At 43.3% G+C, this 25,370-nt stretch overlaps 1 protein-coding gene across 5 annotated transcripts in view; it reads left to right on the top strand.

Moving 5' to 3' along the window:
* Window positions 1–14,486: 14,486 nt before the first annotated feature.
* The window catches only part of LOC141272273 (uncharacterized), a 59,004-nt gene continuing 48,120 nt past the window's right edge, over window positions 14,487–25,370 (top strand). Inside the window, exons 1-2 of one of the 5 annotated variants that reach the window (XM_073682817.1) lie at window positions 14,509–14,638; window positions 24,737–24,860. In XM_073682817.1, coding sequence (XP_073538918.1) covers window positions 24,776–24,860 — 85 coding nt within the window. In that variant the 5' untranslated portion in view covers window positions 14,509–14,638; window positions 24,737–24,775. Of the gene's footprint in view, window positions 14,639–16,597; window positions 16,901–24,736; window positions 24,861–25,370 lie in introns of those variants that run through there. The other 4 variants (XM_073682846.1, XM_073682808.1, XM_073682827.1 and 1 more) reach the window with 4 other exon arrangements.

Genomic DNA, 25,370 nt, shown 5'->3' with positions numbered 1-25,370 from the left:
TGGTCATTCTTACAAACCTCACTTAATAAATCTCTCAGATGTTGTATTATCTAAAGATCAAGTTGACGTTCTCAGTTTAGGCCTAACTTTTTCCCCCTCAGCGCCCTTTCATTTCATTACAGCACTAAAAGACTTGCACCTTTTTGCAAGGAAGCTGGTCCTAAAGAAATGACATGACAAAACTCAGGAAGGAGCCTGGACCACAGAAGAACAAGAATCTATTACTATTCTAGAACTTAGTGACACAACAAAACCACTAATCAAGGATTAGTAAGTTTGTGGCTTCAAAACCCCAAAAATTTCCACCTCTTGGTCTTTAACTAAAAATAGAATTATTTGTCAAAATGGTAACTGAAGAATTCCCCAAAATCCCAACAGGGATTCATAATGACAACCTCACCCCCAGACAAAGACAGGCTTTAAAAGAACTGAAGCAACAGAACAATTTAGTTATTAAACAGGCCAATTAAGGGGGTAATGTTGTGTTGTGGCCAACCTTCATGTATGAAAAAGAAGCTTTCCAGCAACTGAGAGCCCATGACTGCTACAAGAGATTGACTTACAACCCTACTACCCTTTTTAAGACGCAACTACAAAACATCACTGAACAAGCTTTTTACAACAGGTTCATCTCAAAGGAAATAATGAGCAGTCTGGTCCCAGAATTCCCGCGAACACCCTGCCTTTACCTATTACCGAAGATACACAAATCTTCTACCAACCTCCCCGGCAATCCCATCATCTCTGCAAATGGAGGGCTCTGCAAACAAATAGGTAAGTTTGTGGACTTTTACCTAAAACCTTTGGTAGATTCCTTCCCTTCATACATTAGAGACATGGGTGATGTCCTTAGAAAGATGGAGGGCATCCCATTGGAAGGTGATATGTGGCTATTGATTCTAGATGTAGAGTCACTATACACTGCAATCAGACACACAGATGGCATCGAAGCCACCAGGACTTTCCCATACAAGACTTCAATGGACCATAGCATTATTAAGTTCCTTCTTACCCTGCTTGAGTACTCGCTAACACATAACTTCATCTTTAAAGAAACATACTTGCAACTGAAAGGGACTGCTATGGGGGTGGCATTCGCGCCTGCATATTCAAATTCATTTCTTGGCCTATGAGAGAGAACCATTTTTTTTGACCGACATCATACCTGGCATTGCGAATGTGTCCACATGGATTCGATACATCAATAATATCTTTATCATATGGCTGGGTTCGAAAGAGAATTTACTAACCTTAACCAAACATCTGAATCAAAATGATATCAACATCAAACTTACCTGTGATCATAGATATAGACAGATTTCCAGAATACTAAGATTTTTAAGGGGGAAAATGGCTTCCTCCACACGGCAGTCAATTTACCTCTTCGCACCCCAAACCCCTCAAAGATAGTATCCCATATGGACAATTTCTGAGAACCAGAAAAATAAGTTCTAATGAGGTCTCTTTCCAAAAACAGGTACAGGAACTAGCAGAACGTTTCTCCCAAAGGGGATACTCTGACCACATCATTTGACGAGCTTGTTCTAAAGCATGGAAGATAAATAAGACGGACCTTTAAAACCCAAAAATAGATCATCACTTTCGAAGATCAGATTCATCTCAATCTATAATGAAAAATGGAACTACATGAGAAATGCCCTGTCTAAATACTGGCCTATTCTTACAAGCAGCCCTGTACTAGCCAAAAATACCTCAAGTTTACCATCTATTACTTACAGGAGAACGCAGGACTTGAAGGACCATCATGGCTATAGCTACCATAAAGGCTTGTAGAGAGAGCTTTTGGATCAAAGGGCCCCAAATGGGGATATTTTCCCTGTGGAAATTGTGCTGCATGCGCTAACATGAACAAAGCATCAATTTTCAAATCCAGTGATGGATTGAAAGAGTTTAGCACAACTCAACATATCACATGCAGCGCTGACCATGTGACTTATTACTCGTCCTGTCGCTGCCATCTTATTTATAATGGAATGACTTCAAGACAATTGAAGATCCGCACTAGAGAACACGTCTGTGACATTAACAATACGCGTGACGTCACAGATCTCTGTCTTCTGAAAGCGATACCATGCCATTTTAAGGTAGCTCATAATTGCGACTCTAGTCTTCTTCGGGTTATAGGCATCGACCGTATTTTGAGAGATTTGTGTGGTATTAACACAAAAATTAAACCAGCTCAATTGGAAACAGAATAGATGAAGAGGATCAACTCTGTTCATCCAGGAGGACTTAATGGGGTGCTCAGTTTTGTTCCCTTTATGTAACAAGATTTTAATAGAACTTTTAGGGTTTGCCAGTCATTATTGTTCCAGTATGTGTGTTTTTAATTTTGAGTGTAATTTATCAATTTTTTTACATATGTTGTCCTTTCCTTTAAGGTTTTATCGGTGACTGGTATCTTTATCGTTGGATTATGGTCTGCTTCCTCATCTGTCTGAGATGTCACCCTATCTGGGATTCAAGCCTTACATCACTTTGGTCCACATTTGGATAACACATTTCTTCACCAGTGTTTGCATTTTCTACCTTTCATGGACTGATTTTCATTTTTCATTATATTTTTTCATGTTTATTACCCCTCTCGAATGTGTATTACATCCTCCTGTATGATCTTAGAAAATGCATCACATTACATATCACATGTTCCTGCAAGATTTTTACATTCCTTCCACTTTTTGCTGACTTTGAATCTGCTTACATTTTACCAGGGCTGTTTGCCCCTTCTTATAGTCTCCCCTTCACTGCACAATGCTGGTATTTTGACTACCACTGTGTACATTGCTTCCCATCTCATCTTCACTCCCACACATACACTACAGCACTTGTCCCATCACCCTGCACCAGTACACTGGTTAGCCACTCCCCATGAGCAGCAGGTGGGTTCTGGTTGCTGAGGTCACGCGTACCCCCATTGTTGCCCTCCTACCGCCTGACTGGCCTGAAGCTGGCCGGTGACTGGTGATGTGGAATGCCAAACCAGCAGCTTCTGGAGCCTTGCATGGTGGTTGCAAGTGTCACCATCTCGCCGTTAACTCCCAGGCAGAAGCTGTAAGAGAAACGTACGTCGGGGTTCCAGTCCTATGCCTCATTAATTCCACCAAGGTATATCATCAGTCATTTATGGTTTATTAGACTTTGCAGTACATATCATTCTTTTGTACTTGTGTGCATCTACAAAGTGTTAACCTTACATTGGTATAACTTTTTTCAGCTTGTATATTAGATGTACCTAATTCCCTTTTCATATTGGTAGTCTCTTGCATGTGGCATGTATTTTTACAATGCTTAATTTCACTGCATGTGCACCTTACCATGTACTGTATCTTTCATGCATACATAGCCTCTGCTTTACGTCGCACCTACAATAGCTTTACAGCTGTCTATATCCACCTTACCCAAGGCATTTCCAATTTTCTCCATCCTATATGGATATACTTTAGCACATTTGACTGCATTGGCACTTTATGAGTCTATTTAAGAGACAGACTTGCTATGTACTTTGCCTATACTTGACTCTCATAATTCATTGTGAGATCGTCGACGTCGTATTGCACCAGCACTTTATGATTAGGACTGTCTCCTTCAAGCAACTAACTATAGATTGTTTTTTAACACCTTATAAATATATCTGGTGAATAGGATTGCACAAGATTCTCTGCTAATACCGCACTTTTATAATTTTCCTCATTGTTTTTATTTATTTATAAATAAAGATATATTAATTTTACACTATTCGGGCTCTATTGCTTCTCTCCTTCCATTATCGGCTTCTAAGAAATGCCTAGGGATGGTTTTTCATTTATCAGGATCCTGGAAAGTGACTGCATTTTTAATGTCTCTAATGTGTTCTTGGAGACGTATTTTGAAGGTCTTGTAGTCTTGCCTACATTAATAGGGCCTCAAGGACAACTTGCGTGATACATAACTGCTTCAGTGTCACAAGTAACGTGGAAGACAATCTGAAAAGTTTTATCCCTTTTTGAGTTGAAACATACTGTGGTTCTGGAAATGTATTTACAGGCAGAACATCTCGAGCAGGAGAATCAAGCCCACAGAGGACCTTTGCCCCTAAAGAAGTAACGACCCCCAGGAGGGATGTAATTGCTGTTGGTCAACACAACTACAAGAGGAAGCGATTTTCACCACGATACAAGAGGTTGTTTGGTAAGTTGTTTTTGAAAGTAGTGATGAATCTAGGTTTGGTGTCTGATAGGGCGTTTTTTTCTTTTTAGAATTTGCCAGGAGAGATTATCTGGCAGTGTATTTTGCTCTAAGAAGGCTCTTTCTAATATCTCAATTTTTATAGCCCCTATGTTGGAACCTACAAGTCAGGTTCTCAGCTTGCTCAAAAAAAGTTTGATCATTACAGCAAATGCGATGAGCTCTCAAAAACTGGCCAGTAGGTATTGATAGTTTTAACTGTGGGATATGTGAGGAAGAAAAGTGAAGTAACGCGTTCGTAGCTGCTGTTTTACGAAAAATATCCGTTAAATTCCTCTATTGAAAGTATATCACGGGGACATACAGAGAGGAATACTTATCCAGCTAGAGAAAAATGTAGAGGTGGCCATAGGAACTTCTCTACAATTCAGCAGAATCTGAGGTCGACTGGTCATTCTTCCAAACCTCACTTAATAAATCTCTCAGATGTTGTATTATCTAAAGATCAAGTTGATGTTCTCAGTTAAGACCTAACTTTTTTTCTCCTCATTTCATTACAGCACTAAAAGATTTGCACCTTTTTGCAAGGAAGCTGGTCCTAAAGAAATGACATGACAAAACTAAGGAAGGAGCCTGGACCACAGAAGAACAAGAATCTATTACTGTTCTAGAAGAACTTAGTGACGCAAGACAACCACTAATCAATGTTTGGTACGTTTGTGGCTTCAAAACTCAACAAATTTCCACCTCTTGGTCTTTATCCAAAAATACACAAATCTTCTACCAACCTCGTTGGCCATCCCATAATCTCTGGAAACGGAGGGCTCTGCAAACAAATAGGTAAGTTTGTGGACTTTTACTTCAAACCTTTGGTAGATTCCCTCCCTTCATACATTAGAGACATGGGTGATGTCCTCAGAAGGATGGAGGGCATCCCACTGGAAGGTGATATGTGGCTATTGATTCGTGATGTCGATTCACTATACACTGCAATCAGACACACAGATGGCATCGAAGCCACCAGGACTTTCCTATACAAGACTTCAGTGGACCATAGCATTATTAAGTTCCTTTTTACCCTGCTTGAGTACTCGCTAACACATAACTTCATCTTTAAAGTTATACTTGCAACTGTAAGGGACTGCTATGGGGGTGGCATCCATGCCTGCATATTCAAATTAATTTCTTGACCTATGAGAAAGAACCATTTTTTTGACCGACATCATACCTGGCATTGCGAATGTGTCCACATGGATTCGATACATCGATATCTTTATCATATGGCTGGGTTCCAAAGAGAATTTACTAACCTTAACCAAACATCTGAATCAAAATGATATCAACATCAAACTTACCTGTGATCATAGATATAGACAGATTTCCTGGATACTAAGATTTATAAGGGTGAAAATGGCTTCCTCCACACAGCAGTCAATTTACCTCTTCGCACCCCAAACCCCTCAAAGATAGTATCCCATATGGACAATTTCTGAGAACCAGAAAAATAAGCTCCAATGAGGGTCTTTCCAAAAACAGGTACAGGAACTAGCAGAACGTTTCTCCCAAAGGGGATACTCTGACCACATCATTTGACGAGCTTGATCTAAAGCACGGAAGATAAATAAGACGGACCTTTAAAACCCAAAAATAGATCATCACTTTCAAAGATCAGATTCATCTCAATCTATAATGAAAAATGGAACTACATGAGAAATGCCCTGTCTAAATACTGGCCTATTCTTACAAGCGACCCTGTACTAGCCAAAAATACCTCACGTTTACCATCTATTACTTACAGGAGAATGCAGAACTTGAAGGACCATCATGTCTATAGCTACCATAAAGGCTTGTAGAGAGAGCTTTTGGATCAAAGGGCCCCAAATGGGGATTTTTTTTCCCTGTGGAAATTGTGCTGAAAGCGCTAACATGAACAAAGCATCAATTTTCAAATCCAGTGATGGATTAAAAGAGTTTAGCACAACTCAACATATCACATGCAGCGCTGACCATGTGACTTATTACGCGTCCTGTCGCTGCCATCTTATTTATAATGGAATGACTTCAAGACAATTGAAAATTCGCTCTAGAGAACAAGTCCGTGACATTAACAATACACGTGACGTCACAGATCTCTGTCTTCTGAAAGCAATACCATGCCATTTTAAGGTAGCTCATAATAGTCTTCTTCGGGTTATAGGCATCGACCGTATTTTGAGAGATTTGTGTGGTATTAACACAAAAATTAAACTAGCTCAATTGGAAACAGAATAGATGAAGAGGATCAACTCTGTTCATCCAGGAGGACTTAATGAGGTGCTCAGTTTTGTTCCCTTTATGTAACATGATTTTAATAGAACTTTTAGGGTTTGCCAGTCATTATTGTTCCAGTATGTCTGTTTTTAATTTTGAGTGTATTTTATCAATTTTTTACATTTGTTGTCCTTTCCTTTTAGGTTTTATCGGTGACTGGTATCTTTATCGCTGGATTATGGTCTGCTTCCGCATCTGTCTGAGATGTCATCCTATCTGGGATTCAAGCCTTACATCACTTTGGTCCACATTTGGATAACACATTTCTTCACCAGTGTTTGCATTTTCTACTAATCATGGACTGATTTTCATTTTTCATTTATTATTATATTTTTTCATGTTTATTACCCCTCTCGAATGTGTATTACATCCTCCTGTATGATCTTAGAAAATGCATCACATTACATATTATGTTCCTGCAAGATTTTTACATTCCTTCCACTTTTTGCTGACTTTGAATCTGCTTACATTTTACCAGGGCTGTTTGCCCCTTCTTATAGTCAGCAGGTGGTTTCTGGTTGCTGAGGTCACGCGTCCCCCCACCGTTGCCCTCCTACCGCCTGACTGGCCTGAAGCTGGCCAGTGACTGGTGATGTGGAATGCCAAACCAGCAGCTTCTGGAGCTTTGCATGGTGGTTGCAAGTGTCACCATGTCGCCGATAACTCCCAGGAAAAAGCTGTAAGCGAAACGTACGTCGGGGTTCCAGTCCTTTGCCTCATTAATTCCACCAAGGTATATCATCAGTCATTTATGGTTTATTAGACTTTGCAGTACATATCATTCTTTTGTACTTGTGTGCATCTACAAAGTGTTAACCTTACCTTGGTATAACTTTTTTCAGCTTGTATCTTAAATGTACCTAATTCCCTTTTCATATTGGTAGTCTCTTGCATGTGGCATGTATTTTTACAATGCTTAATTTCACTGCATGTGCACCTTACCATGTACTGTATCTTTCATGCATACATAGCCTCTGCTTTACGCCGCACCTACAATAGCTTTACAGCTGTCTATATCCACTTTACCCAAGGCATTTCCAATTTTCTCCATCCTATATGGATATACTTTAGCACATTTGACTGCATTGGCACTTTATGGGTCTATTAAAGAGACAGACTTGCTATGTACTTTGCCTATACTTGACTCTCATAATTCATTGAGATCGTCGACGTCATATTGCACCAGCACTTTATGATTAGGACTGTCTCCTTCAAGCAACTAACTATAGATTGTTTTTTAACACCTTATAAATATATCTGGTGATTAGGATTGCACAGGATTCTCTGCTAATACCGCCCTTTTATAATTTTCCTCATTGTTTTTATTTATTTATAAATAAAGATATATTAATTTTACACTATTTGGGCTTTATTGCTTCCCTCCTTCCATTATGGGCTTCTAAGAAATGTCTAGGGATGGTTTTTGATTTATCAGGATCCTGGAAAGTGACTGCATTTTTAATGTCTCTAATGTGTTCTTGGAGACGTATTTTGAAGGTCTTGTAGTCATGCCTACATTAATGGGGCCTCAAGGACAACTTGCGTGATACATAACTGCTTCAGTGTCACAAGTAACGTGGAAGACAATCTGAAAAGTTTTATCCCTTTTTGAGTTGAAACATACTGTGGTTCTGGAAATGTATTTACAGGCAGAACATCTCCAGCAGGAGAATCAAGCCCACAGAGGACCTTTGCCCCTAAAGAAGTAACGACCCCCAGGAGGGATGTAATTGCTGTTGGTCAACACAACTACAAGAGGAAGCGATTTTCACCCTGATACAAGAGGTTGTTTGGTAAGTTGTTTTTGAAGGTCTTTATCCGTTAAAAGGATGGACCAATGTTTGGACAAAATATTTTTAATAGCTGACCACTCTGCATTGAATGTAGTGATGAACATTGGTTTGGTGTCTCATAGGGCGTTTTTGTTTTTTTTTAGAATTTGCAAGAAGAGATTGTCTGGCAGTGTTTTTTGCTCTAATGAGTCCTTTTTCACTCTGACTTCCCGACGCCTGCGCACAAGATCCCTGCTCTATAATGATACATAGAAGGCAGGAAGAAGTGCGTCTTGTGGGAAAAGGTAAAGTGCGCAGGCGCGGGATCCAGCCATGACGACTGTACCTGTGACGTGCAGGGGAGGGGGGAAATATTTTAATTAAAACAGTAGGCAGGATTTCTTGAGTGCCCCCAGACGGGAACACATCATAAACCAGACGGAATAAAAAGCAATTTCACACCAAAAAGACCTCTAATATGGGGAATATAGGTTTACATTTCTATCGCTTGTATGCCAATATTAGAGGTGAGATAAGTGCCAGGGGGTGACAGATTCCCTTGAAGGGAATCATGATAGGTAAGAGAACACAAAAAATGTCAGTTTTTACGGACAACCTTTTGCTTTATATCACTTCCCCTAGAGTCTCTATCCCAGGTCTTAGAACAGGGATGTCAAACTTACACACACAGAGGGCCATAATGAAAAAGTTGGACAAAGTCACAGGCCAACCTGTATGCAGTATAATGGGACCCACAAAGTCATCCATACAGATTAATGGCTCCCCCATAGTCCTTCATACACAATAATAAACCACACATAGTCCTCCATTCAGAATAATGGCCCCATATAGGGGTGACGGTTTTGGTGCCGCATGCCAAATATAACCACCCTGCGGGCCAGATTTGGCCCACGGGCTGGAGTTTGAAAAGTACAGGTGCATCTCACAAAATTAGAATATCATCAAAACGTTAATTTATTTCAGTTCTTCAATACAAAAAGTGAAACTCATATAGAGTCATTACACACAGAGGGATCTATTATATAGAGTCATTACACACAGAGGGATCTATTATATAGTCATTACACACAGAGGAATCTATTTCATGTGTTTATTTCTGTTAATGTTGTTGATTATGGCTTACAGCCAATGAAAACATGCCCTTACCAGTACTGGGGGAGGTGGAGGAACCCATGCAGTTAGGGGGTGTCTCTACATCATACATTTCCCCAGAGATTCACAAGAAAAAAGGCATATGTTTTTTTGTGGGTAAAAGGGACATTTTGTTGGGACCTGTCCTTCAATTCCTAAACAAAAGGATACTCAATTAACTCTCGGTAGTCTGGAGTTGGATAAATTAGGGGTGCATTTGCGGCCAAACTGCAGCTCCCACTTTGTCCTGACAGCAGAGGTGGTGCTAGAGAGCAAAACCAAAAAAATTTCTGTGTTTGTTAACAGTAGAGCTGGAGTCAGTATGGTTGATTGTGAAAACTCATGGTCTTGCTTTCTGTGCTTTAGCTGAACCTATTTCCATCTTTGCCATTGACTCGGTGCCACTTGCACAGTAAGCATTTACTCGGATTGTACATAATGTAAAACTGAGGGTGGGGTCAGTTCATTGTGAAAACATCCCTTGCTATCTTCTGGACAATCTTCCCACTCCTATTGTCTTGGGTATACCTTGGCTTGTTAAACATAATTCGTTGGTGGATTGGCAAACCAGGGAGATTACTGCCATGAGAACTGTCTAGATATTTCCATTGCTACTGTCTCTACGGAAATACTACCTGCATTTTTGTCTGTTTTGAGGACGTTTTTTTCTGAGAAGGGGTGTCAGGATTTGCCTCCTCATCGTGCTTATGACTGTCCTATTAACCTGACCCCCAGAGCTAAACTACCCAAGTCCAGACTGTATAATCTTTCTGGCCCTGAGAGTCAAGCCATGAAGGATTTTATTGTGGAAAGTCTGGAGAAGAGACATATCAGACTCTCATCTTCGCACGTGGTGGCAGGGTTTTTCTTTGTGAAGAAAAAAGATGGCGGTCTACATCTCTGTTTAGATTTCCGGGAATTAAATCAAATTACCATCCGTGATTCATACTCTCTTGCTCTGATTCCTGATTTGTTCAGCCAGGATATAGGAGCTAAGGTATTCTCCAAGTTGGATTTAAGGGGAGACTACAATCTGGTTAGAATCAGAGAAGGGGACGAATGGAAGACAGCGTTCAATACCCCGGAGGACATTTCGAGAGTCTGGTTATGCCTTTTAGTTTGACCAATGTCCCTGCGGTATTCCAGCATTTCATAAATGATATTTTCCATCATTTTGTGGGGAGGTTTGTGGTGGTCTATCTGGATGATATTTTGGTTTATTCACCTGATTTTGAGACTCATCGGGGGCATGTTAAGCAGGTGCTCCAGATATTAAGTGATAAACTTTATGCCAAACTAGAAAAATGTGTTTTCGCTGTTCAGGAGGTGCAGTTTTTGAGGTACTTGTTGTCATCTTCAGGTTTTCGGATGGATCCGGAGAAGATCCGTGAAGTCCTTGATTGGAAACGTCCCGAGAACCTGAAGGCTTTACAATGTTTTCTGGGCTTTACTAATTTTTACAGGAAATTCATCCAAAATGACTGTTATAGTGAAACCCCTTAATAACATGATTAAGAAGGGGTCTGATTTTTCCAAATGGTGGGATGCTTCCCTCCAGGCTTTTTCTTCCTTAAAGAATCATTTTGCCACTGCACCTATACTCAGTAAACCCGATGTTTCTCAACCCTTTATTGTGGAGGTCGATGCTTCGGATGTCGGGGTTGGGGCTGTGTTGTTTCAGGGTTCGTCCCCTGGTAAATGGCGTCCATGCACCTTCTTTTCTAAAATATTGTCTTCGGCTGAAATTATGACGTGGGTAATAGGGAACTTTTGGCGATCAAATTGGCGTTCGAGGAATGGCAACATTGGTTGGAGGGGGCTGTCCATCCTATTACTGTTATTACTGACCATAAGAACCTGTCACATCTCCAGTCACCTAAACGTCTCAACCCTAGGCAAAAAACAAAGAGTGCCAAAAGACGTGGCTGCAACTCTTGTGCCCTGCTGTAAGTCATGATGCAGCTCGTTTGGTGTATACTCCATCAATATACCGTGTTTATAATTATTCAGTACACGAATGATAGCAAATTATACAAATTAATAATTACATCAATTATTAAAACTTTTTTCATTATTCCTGACCTTGAAGGAATATCAAAATATAATATATTTCTCTGTTGTGTCTCACAGATGGATCTTTTTACTTAATCGTTAAAAGAGAAATTTGGCTGCATTTCCAGAGAAAAAAAGATGTTTTCCTGGTAATCCTCTGGTGGTAGAATATTCTAATTACCGGTATATTGATTTGAAATGGGCTTTAACCGAGGCAGAGTTGGTAAAATAAATTGGTGCACATGTTGTAATTGTGTAACAATGAACACAAACATCAAAGCAATCTGTTCAGAAATAGAAAACGCTGTCCCCTTCAGGTAAGGTACGTGAATTTTTCGTGAAAGAAGTGATACAGTAAATGTGGTTATGAGAGCAATTGGACAAATACAGCATGCCCCATCTCGTAGAGAACAAAACAGGTAAATAGTCTATATGTAAAAAATTCTCATTATTATGAAGCATACTTTGTTGATTCCTTTCCAGGTGTCCCTGCTTTATTACATTACTCCTTCATGTTCTTGTTTTTACTTTTATCTTCTCTTCCACTCCTGTTCCCTGCTGCTCTTCTCTTCCACTCCAGTTTCATACTGCTCTTCTCTTCCGCTCCTGTTCCCTGCTGCTCTTCTCTTCCACCCCCGGTTCCTACTGCTCTTCTCTTCCACCCCCGGTTCCTACTGCTCTTCTCTTCCACTCCTGTTTCCCGCTGCTGTTCTCTTCCGCTTCTGTTCCCTGCTGCTCTTCTCTTCTGTTCCCTGCTGCTCTTCTCTTCCACTCCTGTTTCATACTACTCTTCTCTTCTGCTCCTGTTCCCTGCTGCTCTTCTCTTCCACTCCTGTTCCCTACTGCTCTTCCACTCCAGTTCCCTACTGCTCTTCTCTTTCGTTCTGCTCCTGTTTTTACTACTCTTCTGTTGTGCTCCTGTTTCATAGACTCATAGTATGTTAGAGGGGAACTTCAGGGTCATCTGGCCCAACCTCCTGCTCAACGCAGGATTCACTTAACCATCTCAGACAGATATCTGTCCAGCCCCTATTAAAACACTTCCATTGAAGAACTCACCACCTCTCGTGGCAGCCTGTTCCACTCATTGATCACCTTCACTGTCAAAAAGTTTTTTCTAATATCTAATCTGTGTCTCCTCCCATTCAGTTTCATCCCATTGTTTCTAGTCTTTCTTTGTGGAAATGAGAATAAGGATGATCCCTCTACAATGTGACAGCCCTTGAGATATTTGTAGACAGCTATTAAGTCTCCTGTCTTTTTTGCAAGCTAAACATTCCCAAATCCTCTAACTACTCCTCTACTGCTCTTCTGTTCCATTGTTTGTGTTCTTCCATGACACAGCAGAAAGACAGCGGTACCGACAGAAGGCTGCTAGTGCATTATTTTGGCACAGCAGGAGCCCTTTTACCAGGCTGCCATACCCCTGATGATTCCCTAACGGGATGCAAAGGGTCAGGAGACGATATTATGGTTGGAGAAGCTCCCTCATCTACCTCGTCAGAGGAGTATATGTAGGCACCGTGGGACGTTATATGGAGGACAGATGTGGGCCTTCGTTACTGAGTGGGTGAGCCCGTTCCAATTTAACTTATGTTAAAGCCAGAAGTAAGCTCATCAACTATGATATATAGAGTCTCCCTGCCTGTCTGGCTTGACTATATGCACTGAGCACTTTATTATGATAACGGTCTGATTTGTCTTTAGGTGCTAATAGTTCTATGCAATAAACGCTCTGGTTCCAGACATTCCCTTCTTTACCGGTAGTGTTTGACTTGGTACAATGCTGACATAACACGTCTCTCTGCAGGCGCTAGTACAGCCTGTTATTGGCCAGCTAGATGGACGGTTAGGCTCCTATGGTGCATGTGTCCTATATGGTGTTTTTTTTATTTAAATATTAAATATTACGTTTTAATTCCAATCCTCTCGCCTGCTTACACATTATAAATTATTTGGGGTTTGTTCTCTATTTTCTGCTTTTTTCTAAAAATCTTGTTATTGCTTTTTCTCCTTGTGGCCCCGCGCTCGTCCGATCACTGCTATATGTGGTGTCAGCATAAAGCCCCGGCCTCTCCTATAACGCTCAGGCCTCTCCTATAACGCTCAGGCCTCTCCTATAACGCTCAGGCCTCTCCTATAACGCTCAGGCCTCTCCTATAACGCTCAGGCCTCTCCTATAACGCTCAGGCCTCTCCTATAACGCTCAGGCCTCTCCTATAACGCTCAGGCCTCTCCTATAGCGCTCAGGCCTCTCCTATAACGCTCAGGCCTCTCCTATAGCGCTCAGGCCTCTCCTATAGCGCTCAGGCCTCGGCAGAGGTCACACAACAGATCTCGGCTCCACAATCAGCGCCATTTTCCGTCTATGATCTGTGGAGACGCTGCTGCCCGCACAGGGACGGATTGCACTTGTATACGGCCATAATGGAGGCAACAGCGTTTCTGCCCACACAGTGACAATATGGCGGCTTCTGTGTGAGGTCTGTGCGGTCTCCAGTCTATAACCCCCTGTGCAGCGGCCGCAGCAAAGCTCGGCCGTTATCGGACATTCTCTTTCATCATGGAGACTCTGACTGCGGCTTCTCTATAAACACTCAAAACACAAACGGCCCCTTCCCGCGCACTTTAGTCTGTGACGGAAGAGCCAGGCTATATATAGCTTAAGCAGGAGCTCCGCCTCTTCCTATCACATGATCACAGGTCCTGCACCCTCACTGTTACTGCCTAGCTCCGCCCCCTGTCACATGATCACAGGTCCTGCATCATCACTATTACTGCCTAGCTCCGCCCCTCCATGTCACATGATCACAGGTCCTGCACCATCACTATTACTGCCTATCTCCGCCCTTCCATGTCACATGATCACAGGTCCTTCATTAGTAATCTTATTCACTGCTGAACTGCGCCCCCTGTGCTGATCACATGACGATGACGTCACCACAGGTCCTTTACCGCTTCTCTCCTAAGCTCCGCCCCCTGATTACATAAGTGTGACGTCACCACAGGTCCTTTACCGCTTCTCTCCTAAGCTCCGCCCCCTGATCACATGGCGGTGACGTCACCACAGGTCCTCCCGCTCTCAGTGCAGCAGCTCCGTCCTGGTTGTGTGCAGCTCTTGCTCTCTGGTATCAGCCAGCAGCAGGTTTCCGCTTCCCGCCATTCCGGTGAGATTACAGGGAGGGTTTGTGGTGAATCTGTGAGAGGAGAGTGTGGGGTGAGATCAGAGCTGTTCCTGTGGAATGAGGCTGAAGTTGTTTTTTTAGTCATTAGTTTTTTGGGGGTTAATATTAATCAGAAGTAATCTCCCAGCGTCCTGAAGGTGGGAATAAGTCCCCGGTGATTTGTAGGATGACACTCTGAAAGCGGGGCCCATATCGGTATCTGCTCCATCACAGCGACCATTAATAATAATCTTGATATGGCGCCAACATATTCCGCAGCGCTGTACAATTCAGAAGTTCATATACAGCAGTCATAAGTATCAGCTAAAGATAAGACAATAAAGCAGTAATAACGACGCCCCCTGCTGGTAAGAGCTGACAATCTACCGCATTATTGATGAGACTAGTTTGGCCACAATTCCCCAGGATTCTGGCGTTGGTCGCTGTGACGAGGCGCTCGGTGTTTGTGCAGCTCCAGGTTTTTTGGTGTTTTCACTCCACTTTCCCCAGCATGGAGCATATCCGCACAGCTCGTCCTCTCCTCTATGAGCCGCCACCTTCCTTCTTCCAGGAGTCTTACTCCTGTCCTCGGCGAGGTGCATGGAGACAGGGCGCCACTTTCCAGATGCACCAAATTCATTACCAGACGCGCACATCTTCCTGACTCCTTCACTCCACACCATGAATGTCAGTCTCCATAAATCGGGGGGCCGTTATCCCTCAGGGTCCTCGTATGACGGCGCACAGATCGCTCTATAGTCCCAGCACAGTGTCGCCGTGCAGCAGGCTAATATCTAACATACCGGGACGTCTCAGGATGTGACGCGTGCGGTGCTGCCTTGGTTAGGAGCTTATTTATATCACCAGACATGCGGCGTCTGCAGGAATAGGCCACAGTTCAGCTTTACTGCTTATATCCGGTTTCTTCAGCTGTCATATCAATAAGTAATCCATAGTATAATCTGTTAATATCTAATATTAATTTTAAAGTCCCGGACAACCCCTTTAAACTGAGCACCCTCACCAATTGTTGCTGCTCCACTGATTTTGGAACAGTTTTTCTTTTCCCCCAGTTACAGTGGGGGAAATAAGTATTTGATCCCTTGCTGTTTTTGTAAGTTTGCCCACTGACAAAGACATGAACAGTCTATAATTTTAAGGGACGGTTAATTTTAACATTGAGAGATAGAATATCCAGACATTTGTTGGGAATCTCTCTCAAGTAAAACTAGCAGGTCAAGCAAATTCTTATCCTCTCTTTCTGACAACTTTATCTTCCAAAAGGTAGGGGAGAAAACAAGGGGATCTGCTACTTTGGATCTAATCCTTATAAACAGGGAGGAAATGGTTGAGGAGGTAAAGGTGGCTGGGACGCTAGGAGGCAGCGATCATGCTATTATAGAATTTTGGATAACTAGAGGAGGAAGACATGTGAAGACTCAAACTTCAAGGTTAGATTTTAGAAAGGCAGATTTTAAGAGACTCAGAAAGAGAATAGGAGGGATCCAATGGCTGGATGTCCTTAAGGACAAAAATGTCCAGGAAGGATGGGAAATTTTTAAAAATGAGATTCTCAAAGCACAATCGTTAACAATCCCGAAAAGTAGGAAGAATGGGAAGCATTTAAGGAAACCAGGATGGATGAACACAGAACTTAAACACATGCTAAAAAGAAAGAAAGAAATGTTTATTAAATGGAAAGAGGGAGGCATATCTAAAGAAGATTATAATGCAGTCTGCAGATCCTGTAGGGCACGTATCAGGTTAGCTAAAGCTGACAATGAATTAAGGCTTGCAAGAGATGTCAAAAGCAATAAAAAAGGATTTTGGGGGTATGTCAAAAGTAAAAGAAAAGTCAAAGATGCTATAGGATTTTTACAGGATGAAAATGGAGAAATGGTAAGAGAGGATGTTGAGAAGGCCGAACTTTTTAATTCCTATTTTGCATCTGTTTTCTCTCAGAAAGAAAATGTAACATCAACTGATCTTCACTGTCCTTTTAAAGGAATAGAGGAATCCAAGTTATCTGTAAACAGAAAGATTGTGAGGGAATATTTAGCTAACATAAATGAGTTCAAGTCTCCAGGTCCAGATGAATTACACCCCAGAGTACTGAAGGAGATCATAGAAGAAATTTTAGAACCACTCTCCATAATCTTTGAAAATTCTTGGAGAACAGGAGAAGTCCCAGAAGACTGGAGAAGAGCAAATGTTGTTCCTATCTTCAAAAAGGGGAAGAAGGTGGACCCAGGGAACTATAGGCCGGTGAGTCTGACTTCTATACCAGGAAAGATCTTTGAACAAATTATTAAACAACATGTATGTAAGTACATGGATAAGAATGAAGTGATTAACCAGAGTCAGCATGGGTTTGTAACTAACAAGTCATGTCAGACTAACTTAATTTCCTTCTATGACAGAATCACTGACTGGGTGGATCAGGGAAATGCTGTAGATATAGTATATCTTGACTTCAGCAAAGCATTTGACAAAGTATCTCACACCATCCTTATTGAAAAAATGACCAAGTATGCAATGGACCAGGCAACTGTTAGGTGGATTCATAACTGGCTTAGTGATCGGACTCAAAGGGTGGTTGTAAATGGCTTCACATCCAGCTGGATGAATGTCTCAAGTGGGGTACCACAGGGCTCCGTCCTGGGACCTGTATTGTTCAACATCTTTATCAATGATTTAGATGAAGGAATTGAGGGTAAACTGATTAAATTTGCTGATGACACAAAGCTAGGAGGGATAGCTAATACTAGAGAAGAGAGAGAGAGGATTCAAAAAGACCTAAATAAACTGGAGCAGTGGGCAGCAACCAACAGAATGGTTTTTAACAGGGAAAAATGCAAAGTACTACATCTGGGCAATAAAAATGAAAAAAGCATATACAGAATGGGAGGAATAGAGCTAAGCAACAGTACATGTGAAAAAGACTTAGGTATACTAATAGATCATAGACTGAACATGAGCCAACAGTGTGATGCAGCAGCAAAAAAGGCAAATACAATTCTGGGATGTATTAACAGAAGCATACAGTCTAGATCACGTGAAGTCATTATCGGTCTTTACTCCTCTTTGGTCAGACCTCATCTGGAATACTGTGTACAGTTTTGGGCACCACATTTTAAAAAAGACATAGACAAACTGGAGCAAGTTCAGAGAAGAGCGACCAGAATGGTGACTGGTCTGCAAACCATGTCCTATGAGGAACGGTTGCAGGATTTGGGAATGTTTAGCTTGCAAAAAAGAAGACTGAGAGGAGACTTAATAGCTGTCTACAAATATGTCAAGGGCTGTCACATAGTAGAAGGATCATCTTTATTCTCATTTGCACAAGGAAAGACTAGAAGCAATGGGATGAAACTAAATGGGAGGAGACACAGATTAGATATTAGAAAAAACTTTTTGACAGTTAGGGTGATTAATGAGTGGAACAGGCTGCCACGAGAAGTGGTGAGTTCCCCTTCAATGGACGTCTTCAAACAGAGGCTGGACAGACATCTGTCTGAGATGATTTAGTGAATCCTGCTTTGAGCAGGGGGTTGGACCAGATGACCCAGGAGGTCCCTTCCAACTCTACCATTCTATGATTCTATGAAAAAAATCAAGAAAATCACATTATATAAATTAGATTATTTTTTTTTGCATTTTGCAGTGAGAAATAAGTATCTGATCCCCTACAAACCATTATGAGTTCTGGCTCCTACAGAGCAGTTAGACGCTCCTAATCAACTCGTTACCTGCATTAAAGACAGCTGTCTTACATAGTCACCTGTATAAAAGACTCCTGTCCACAGACTCCATTAATCAGTCAGACTCTAACCTCTACAACATGGGCAAGACCAAAGAGTTTTCTAAGGATGTCAGGGACAAAATCATAGACCTGCACAAAGCTGGACTGGGCTACAAAACCATAAGTAAGACAAGTGAGAAGGAGACAACTGTTGGTGCAATAGTAAGAAAATGGAAGAAATACAAAATGACTGTCAAGCGACATCGATCTGGGGCACCATGCAAAATCTCACCTCGTTGGGTATCCTTGATCATGAGGAAGGTGAGAGAGCAGCCTAAAACTACACGGGGGGAACTTGTTAATGATCTCAATGCAGCTGGGACCACAGTCACCAAGAAAACCATTGGTACCACACTACGCCTTAAAGGTTTAAAATCCTGCAGTGCCCGCAAGGTCTCCCTGCTCAAGAAGGCACATGTGCAGGCCCATCTGAAGTTTGCCAATGAACACCTGGATGATTCTGTGAGTTATTGGCAGAAGGTGCTGTGGTCAGATGAGACAAAAATTGAGCTCTTTGATATTAACTCAACTCGTCGTGTTTGAAGGAAGAAGGATGAGTACAACCCTAAGAACATTGTCCCAACCGTGAAGCATGGTGAGGGAAACATTATACTTTGGGGGTGCTTTTCTGCAAAGGGGACATGACGACTGCACCGCACTGAAGGGAAGATGGATGGGGTCATGTATCGCGAGATTTTGGCCAACAAGCTCCTTCCCTCAGTAAGAGCATTGAAGATGGGTCGCGGCTGGGTCTTCCAGCAAGACAATGACCCAAAACATGCAGCCAAGGCAACAAAAGAGTGGCTCAAAAAGAAGCACATGGAGTGGCCTAGTCAGTCTCCAGACCTTAATCGCATAGAAAACTTATGGAGGGAGCGAAGCTCCGAGTTGCCAAACGACAGCCTCAAAATCTGAATTATTTAAAGAAGTTCTGCAAAGAGGAGTGGACCAAAACTCCTGATATGTGCACAACCCTCATCATCAACTACAAAAAACCTCTGACTGCTGTGCTTGCCAAGAAGGGTTTTGCCCAAGTATTAAGTGTTGTTTGCCAGAGGGATCAAATACTTATTTCTCATTGCAAAATGCAAAAAGAATTATCTAATTTATACAATGTGATTTTCTTGATTTTTTTGGGGGGATATTCTATCTCTCAATGTTAAAATCAACCTACCCTTAAAATTATAGACTGTTCATGTCTTTGTCAGTGGGCAAACTTACAAAAACAGCAAGGGGTCAAATACTTATTTCCCCCACTGTATTTCCTCTGGTAAAAATGTTGCAGATAGTCCCTCAAACAGCTGGTCATGAACCAGGAGACTTCTCCATGGGCTTGTGCATTTTGTCCTCTGGCCAGTGGTAATCAAAACACAGCTGCACCCACAGAGAAGATCTGTGATGGACTCCTTGAAGTTAAAATTTGCACCTTTTATTATCAGGGGCTCAGAAGAAAGGAAAAACTGCCCCAGAATCAGGGCAGCAATGTTTTTTGTGCATTGTAGGTGAATTCATGTCCTCACCGATCACCATCTTATCCCGGTTTCTCACACCACTCCGGTCCTCTTTAGAGTCACGTGATGGAGATTTTGACTCACTGGCTCATGCGTGAGACAGAAGTTGCTATCACAATGTAAGTCTATGGAGCCTCGCTCTGATGCTCCATGGAGTTACATTGTAATAGCCTCTTCCATCTCAAACATGAAGCTCTCGACTCGTCTTGATTACGTATACGTCCGAAGGTGGGGGCGGTGATGCAAGCGCTGATCGAGAGCAGGGCGCACGTGTCATAACCGCACATGAGCCCTGGAACCGGAAGTGCTGACACCACTAGAATGGCGCCCGCACGGGAGGTGAGTAGAAGTGTTTTTATTTTCACGGGTAGCAAACATCCAGATCGAGAAGGGTGTTGTCCAAGTAGTGGGCAACCCCTTTAAGGATGCTAAAAAATATGAGTGCCCCTGATTCGATTTGAAAGACACTCGAAGTTACAGCATAATGTTCTGACTGCGCCTCAGTACAAAATAGACAAATATTTTGGGGGAAAAACTATATAATCCCATAAAAACACAAGGGACCCAATTTGTCAAGACCAGCGTTGTTGACATTAGTTTATAGTTTATAAGGCCGAAAAAAGACAAGCGTCCATCCAGTTCAGCCTATTTCTTGTGCACTGCAGCTATTCCGCAGCGTTGATCCAGGGGAAGGCAAAAAAAAAACATGCGGTATAGGCCAATTTACATCATTGAGGAAAAATTCACTTCCTGACTCCAATCTGGCAGTCAGATTAAATCCCTGGATTAATTAACTATCACTAAGCATAAGATGTAATTTTATTGTTCTCAAGAAAGGCGTCCAGGCCTCTCTTGAACTCTTTAAGTGAGTTGGACATCACCACTTCCTCTCCCAGAGAGTTCCAGAGTCTCACGGCTCTGACCGTAAAGAATCCCCTTCTATGCTGGTGCAGGAACCTCCTTTCCTCCAGACGCATAGTGTGCCCCCTCGTCTTTGTCACCATCCTTGGTATAAACAGGTCATGGGAGAGATCTCTGTACTGCCCCCTGATGTATTTATACATGTTTATGAGGTCTCCCCTAAGCCTTCTCTTTTCCAACGTAAATAGGCCTAATTTTGACAACCTCTCTGGGTATTCTAGTCCCTCCATTCCCTTTATTACCTTAGTCGCCCTCCTTTGTACCCTCTCTAGCTCCAATATGTCTTTCCTGAGCACCGGAGCCCAGAACTGTGCACAATATTCTAAGTGCGGCCTTACCAGCGCTTTATACAGAGGAAGAACAATGTTCTCATCATATGCCCCTATTCCTCTTCTGATGCATGCCATGACTCTATTTGCCTTTGCAGCTGCTGCCTGACACTGGGCACTCCAATTTAATTTGCTGTTAACCAAGACGCCCAGGTCCTTCTCCATGTCGGATTTCCCCAACGGTTTCCCATTTAGTATGTATGGGTGACTGCTGTTTTTCTTTCCCATGTGCATGACCTTACATTTATCGGCATTGAACCCCATCTGCCATTTTTTGGCCCAACTCCATATTGTTCTTGATGAGGGGGCATAATGGAGTCTGAGGCTCCAGATTCATTGAGGGTGGTACGCCTCTTAATGAGTCTGGTGTGTTTGAAAAGTGACCTGTGTCTCTGTGCACCTCACCACAAATCTTACTTCAGTCCTTGAAGTAAGATTTATGGCTTAAGGAATTCTTCAGCTCATCATGAAATAGATGAGCTGTGGCTCCTGTTACCGTCCCCTCCGCCCCAGCTCTGCCCTTGTTCATGGAGCTGTACAAAACAGGCGTGAAAATGGTAAAAGCCGGAAATTTTTTTCGTGCAACCTGTAATAGAGCAAACTTTTTACGACTTATCAAAGTGTTTTTCTCCAGAATTCTGACGAAAACACTTTGATGATTCAGGGCTAAGATTGTCAAATCAATAATAAATGGTCACTGCCGCTGTGATGCCGGGTTAATGGCAGGAACTGATTTTGATATAGGGAATGGCTGTCTCTAGGCAAAGTCATTAAGTCAACCCTTTAATAACAGCATTTAGTTACGGTATTTAAATCTGTAAAAATGAGCTGTATGCCCTTCGATGCCAGCTCTGATGCTCAGAAAACATTTGGGCCAGGCTGTAGAGTTCCATGTGGGGCATCACTATCTGCGTGATGGTGCTACTAGCTCAGTGGCCCACAGTCATTTAACCCTTTCGATAACTCCCTTTGATGCCTATTTTTGTGCCACTTTTTTTTATTTTTTGTAGCTGCTTTTTGGTGCATTCACCTCACGGGCCCGCAGCGCAATGTATTTTATTATTGTGATCATTTTTGATTGTTAAACTTATTAAAAAATAAATTATGAATAAGAAACCAACTTCAGCATCATTCCTGTGGATGTTCCTGGTCAGAAGGAAATCTGCTCCGTGTCTGCAACTCTCATACTTCTGTCCGAGAGCTCCTCAGTATTGGGGAATTTGCAGCATCTCCTCCTGATCTGACATCCCCTGCTGCTGGTGTAGGTACCACAATGAACAGTCTCCTCCAGCGACGATGCTAATGAGTGGTCATAATGAGGGTGAAGGCTAAAGGACGCAGGAGACGGCTGTCCTGGGGGTCACCAAGGTTATAAGACATGGAGGACACAGAAGACGGCTGTACCGGGGGTCACCAGGGATATAAGACATGGAGGACACAGGAGACGGCTGTACCGGGGGTCACCAGGGATATAAGACATGGAGGACACAGGAGACGGCTGTACCGGGGGTCACCAGGGATATAAGACATGGAGGACACAGGAGACGGCTGTACAGGGGGTCACCGGGGATATAAGACATGGAGGACACAGGAGACGGCTGTAGCGGGGGTCACCGGGGATATCGGACATGGAGGACACAGGAGACGGCTGTATCGGGGGTCACCAGGGATATAAGACATGGAGGACACAGGAGACTGCTGTACCGGGGGTCACCGGGGATATCAGACATGGAGGACACAGGAGACCGCTGTATCGGGGATATTGAATGTACAAAATCCATATGTGATCTCTTTGGTCTTGGTGATAGACCGGAGAGGTGACTGCTGGGACATTATACAGGACAGCACTGGAGGATTCTGGATGATGACCGGAGAGTTGACTGCTGGGACATTATACAGGACAGCACTGGGGGATTCTGGGTGGTGACCGGAGAGGTGACTGCTGGGACATTATACAGGACAGCACTGGAGGATTCTGGGTGATGAGCAGAGAGGTGACGGCTGGGACATTATACAGGACAGCACTGGAGGATTCTGGGTGATGGCTGGAGAGGTGACTGCTGGGACATTATACAGGACAGCACTGGAGGATTCTGGGTGATGACCGGAGAGGTAACTGCTGGGACATTATACAGGACAGCACTGGAGGATTCTGGGTGATGACCGGAGAGGTGACTGCAGGGACATTATACAGGACAGCACTGGAGGATTCTGGGTGATGACCGGAGAGGTGACTGCAGGGACATTATACAGGACAGCACTGGAGGATTCTGGGTGATGACCGGAGAGGTGACTGCAGGGACATTATACAGGACAGCACTGGGGGATTCTGGGTGATGACCGGAGAGGTGACTGCTGGGACATTATACAGGACGGCACTGGAGGATTCTGCGAGTTGAGCGGAGAGGTGACTGCTGGGACATTATACAGGACAGCACTGGAGGATTCTGGGTGATGAGCAGAGAGGTGACGGCTGGGACATTATACAGGACAGCACTGGAGGATTCTGGGTGATGACTGGAGAGTTGACTGCTGGGACATTATACAGGACAGCACTGGAGGATTCTGGGTGATGACCGGAGAGGTAACTGCTGGGACATTATACAGGACAGCACTGGAGGATTCTGGGTGATGACCGGAGAGGTGACTGCAGGGACATTATACAGGACAGCACTGGAGGATTCTGGGTGATGACCGGAGAGGTGACTGCTGGGACATTATACAGGACAGCACTGGGGGATTCTGGGTGATGACCGGAGAGGTGACTGCTGGGACATTATACAGGACAGCACTGGGGGATTCTGGGTGATGACCGGAGAGGTGACTGCTGGGACATTATACAGGACGGCACTGGAGGATTCTGGGTGATGAGCGGAGAGGTGACTGCTGGGACATTATACAGGACAGCACTGGAGGATTCTGGGTGATGAGCAGAGAGGTGACTGCTGGGACATTATACAGGACAGCACTGGGGGATTCTGGGTGATGACCGGAGAGGTGACTGCTGGGACATTATACAGGACAGCACTGGGGGATTCTGGGTGATGACCGGAGAGGTGACTGCTGGGACATTATAGAGGACAGCACTGGAGGATTCTGGGTGATGACGGTGGAGGTGACTGCTGGGACATTATACAGGACAGCACTGGAGGATTCTGGGTGATGACGGTGGAGGTGACTGCTGGGACATTATACAGGACAGCACTGGAGGATTCCGGGTGATGAGCGGAGAGGTGACTGTTGGGACATTATACAGGACAGCACTGGAGGATTCTGGGTGATGACGGTGGAGGTGACTGCTGGGACATTATACAGGACAGCACTGGAGGATTCTGGGTGATGACCGGAGAGGTGACTGCTGGGACATTATACAGGACAGCACTGGAGGATTCTGGGTGATGACCGGAGAGGTGACTGCTGGGACATTATACAGGACAGCACTAGAGGATTCTGGGTGATGACCGGAGAGGTGACTGCTGGGACATTATACAGGACAGCACTGGAGGATTCTGGGTGATGACGGTGTCGTTGTTGTCAGGTTCCTATAAGGTGTCAGGACGTCGCTGTCTATCTCTCCATGGAGGAGTGGGAGTATCTAGAAGGACACCAGGATCGGTACCAGGAGGTGATGATGGAGGAGCTCCGGCCTCTGACATCACCAGGTGAGAGGAGACTTATTTACATGTATAGAATATATATTGGCATAAGGTGGTTATCTGGAAGCTCCACACTTGCAGGTCACTTACATGGCCAAAATTTCTGTCTAAGATAAATGAACACCAGCAGACATCGCTCATCACCCGAGGACAGAAAGCGAGAGACAGGTGATTAGCCTACTAGCCTTGTCTTGTGCTGAGAGCACAACAATTGAGTTAGCAGAGAAGATCGTAGCCGTTGGGTACAAGTCGTGATCCAAGGAAAGCGAATGTAGAAAAAGCCCCGTGGTGTCGGCATTGCAGCTTGATTGACCAGATCCAGAAGGTGTTAAGGAAACCATTTCTTTATTGAACATGTACAATCAATGACGCGTTTCAAAGTGCACCCGTCGGTGAACTGTTGGCTATTCCAAGGGTGCACCGAGCATGTGCTTGGTTTGAACAGTCATTCTGTTCTGACTGTGAGTCTCTTTTAAACCAACAGAGTGCACAAAATTAACCAATAGTTATATTGTA

Source organism: Phyllobates terribilis, unplaced genomic scaffold (genome assembly GCF_046119375.1).
Source record: "Phyllobates terribilis strain yellow unplaced genomic scaffold, ASM4611937v1 Scaffold_1__5_contigs__length_1240528914, whole genome shotgun sequence".
In the NCBI taxonomy this organism is placed as follows: Eukaryota; Metazoa; Chordata; class Amphibia; order Anura; family Dendrobatidae; genus Phyllobates; species Phyllobates terribilis.
This window is presented reverse-complemented; position numbering and strand designations above follow the sequence as displayed.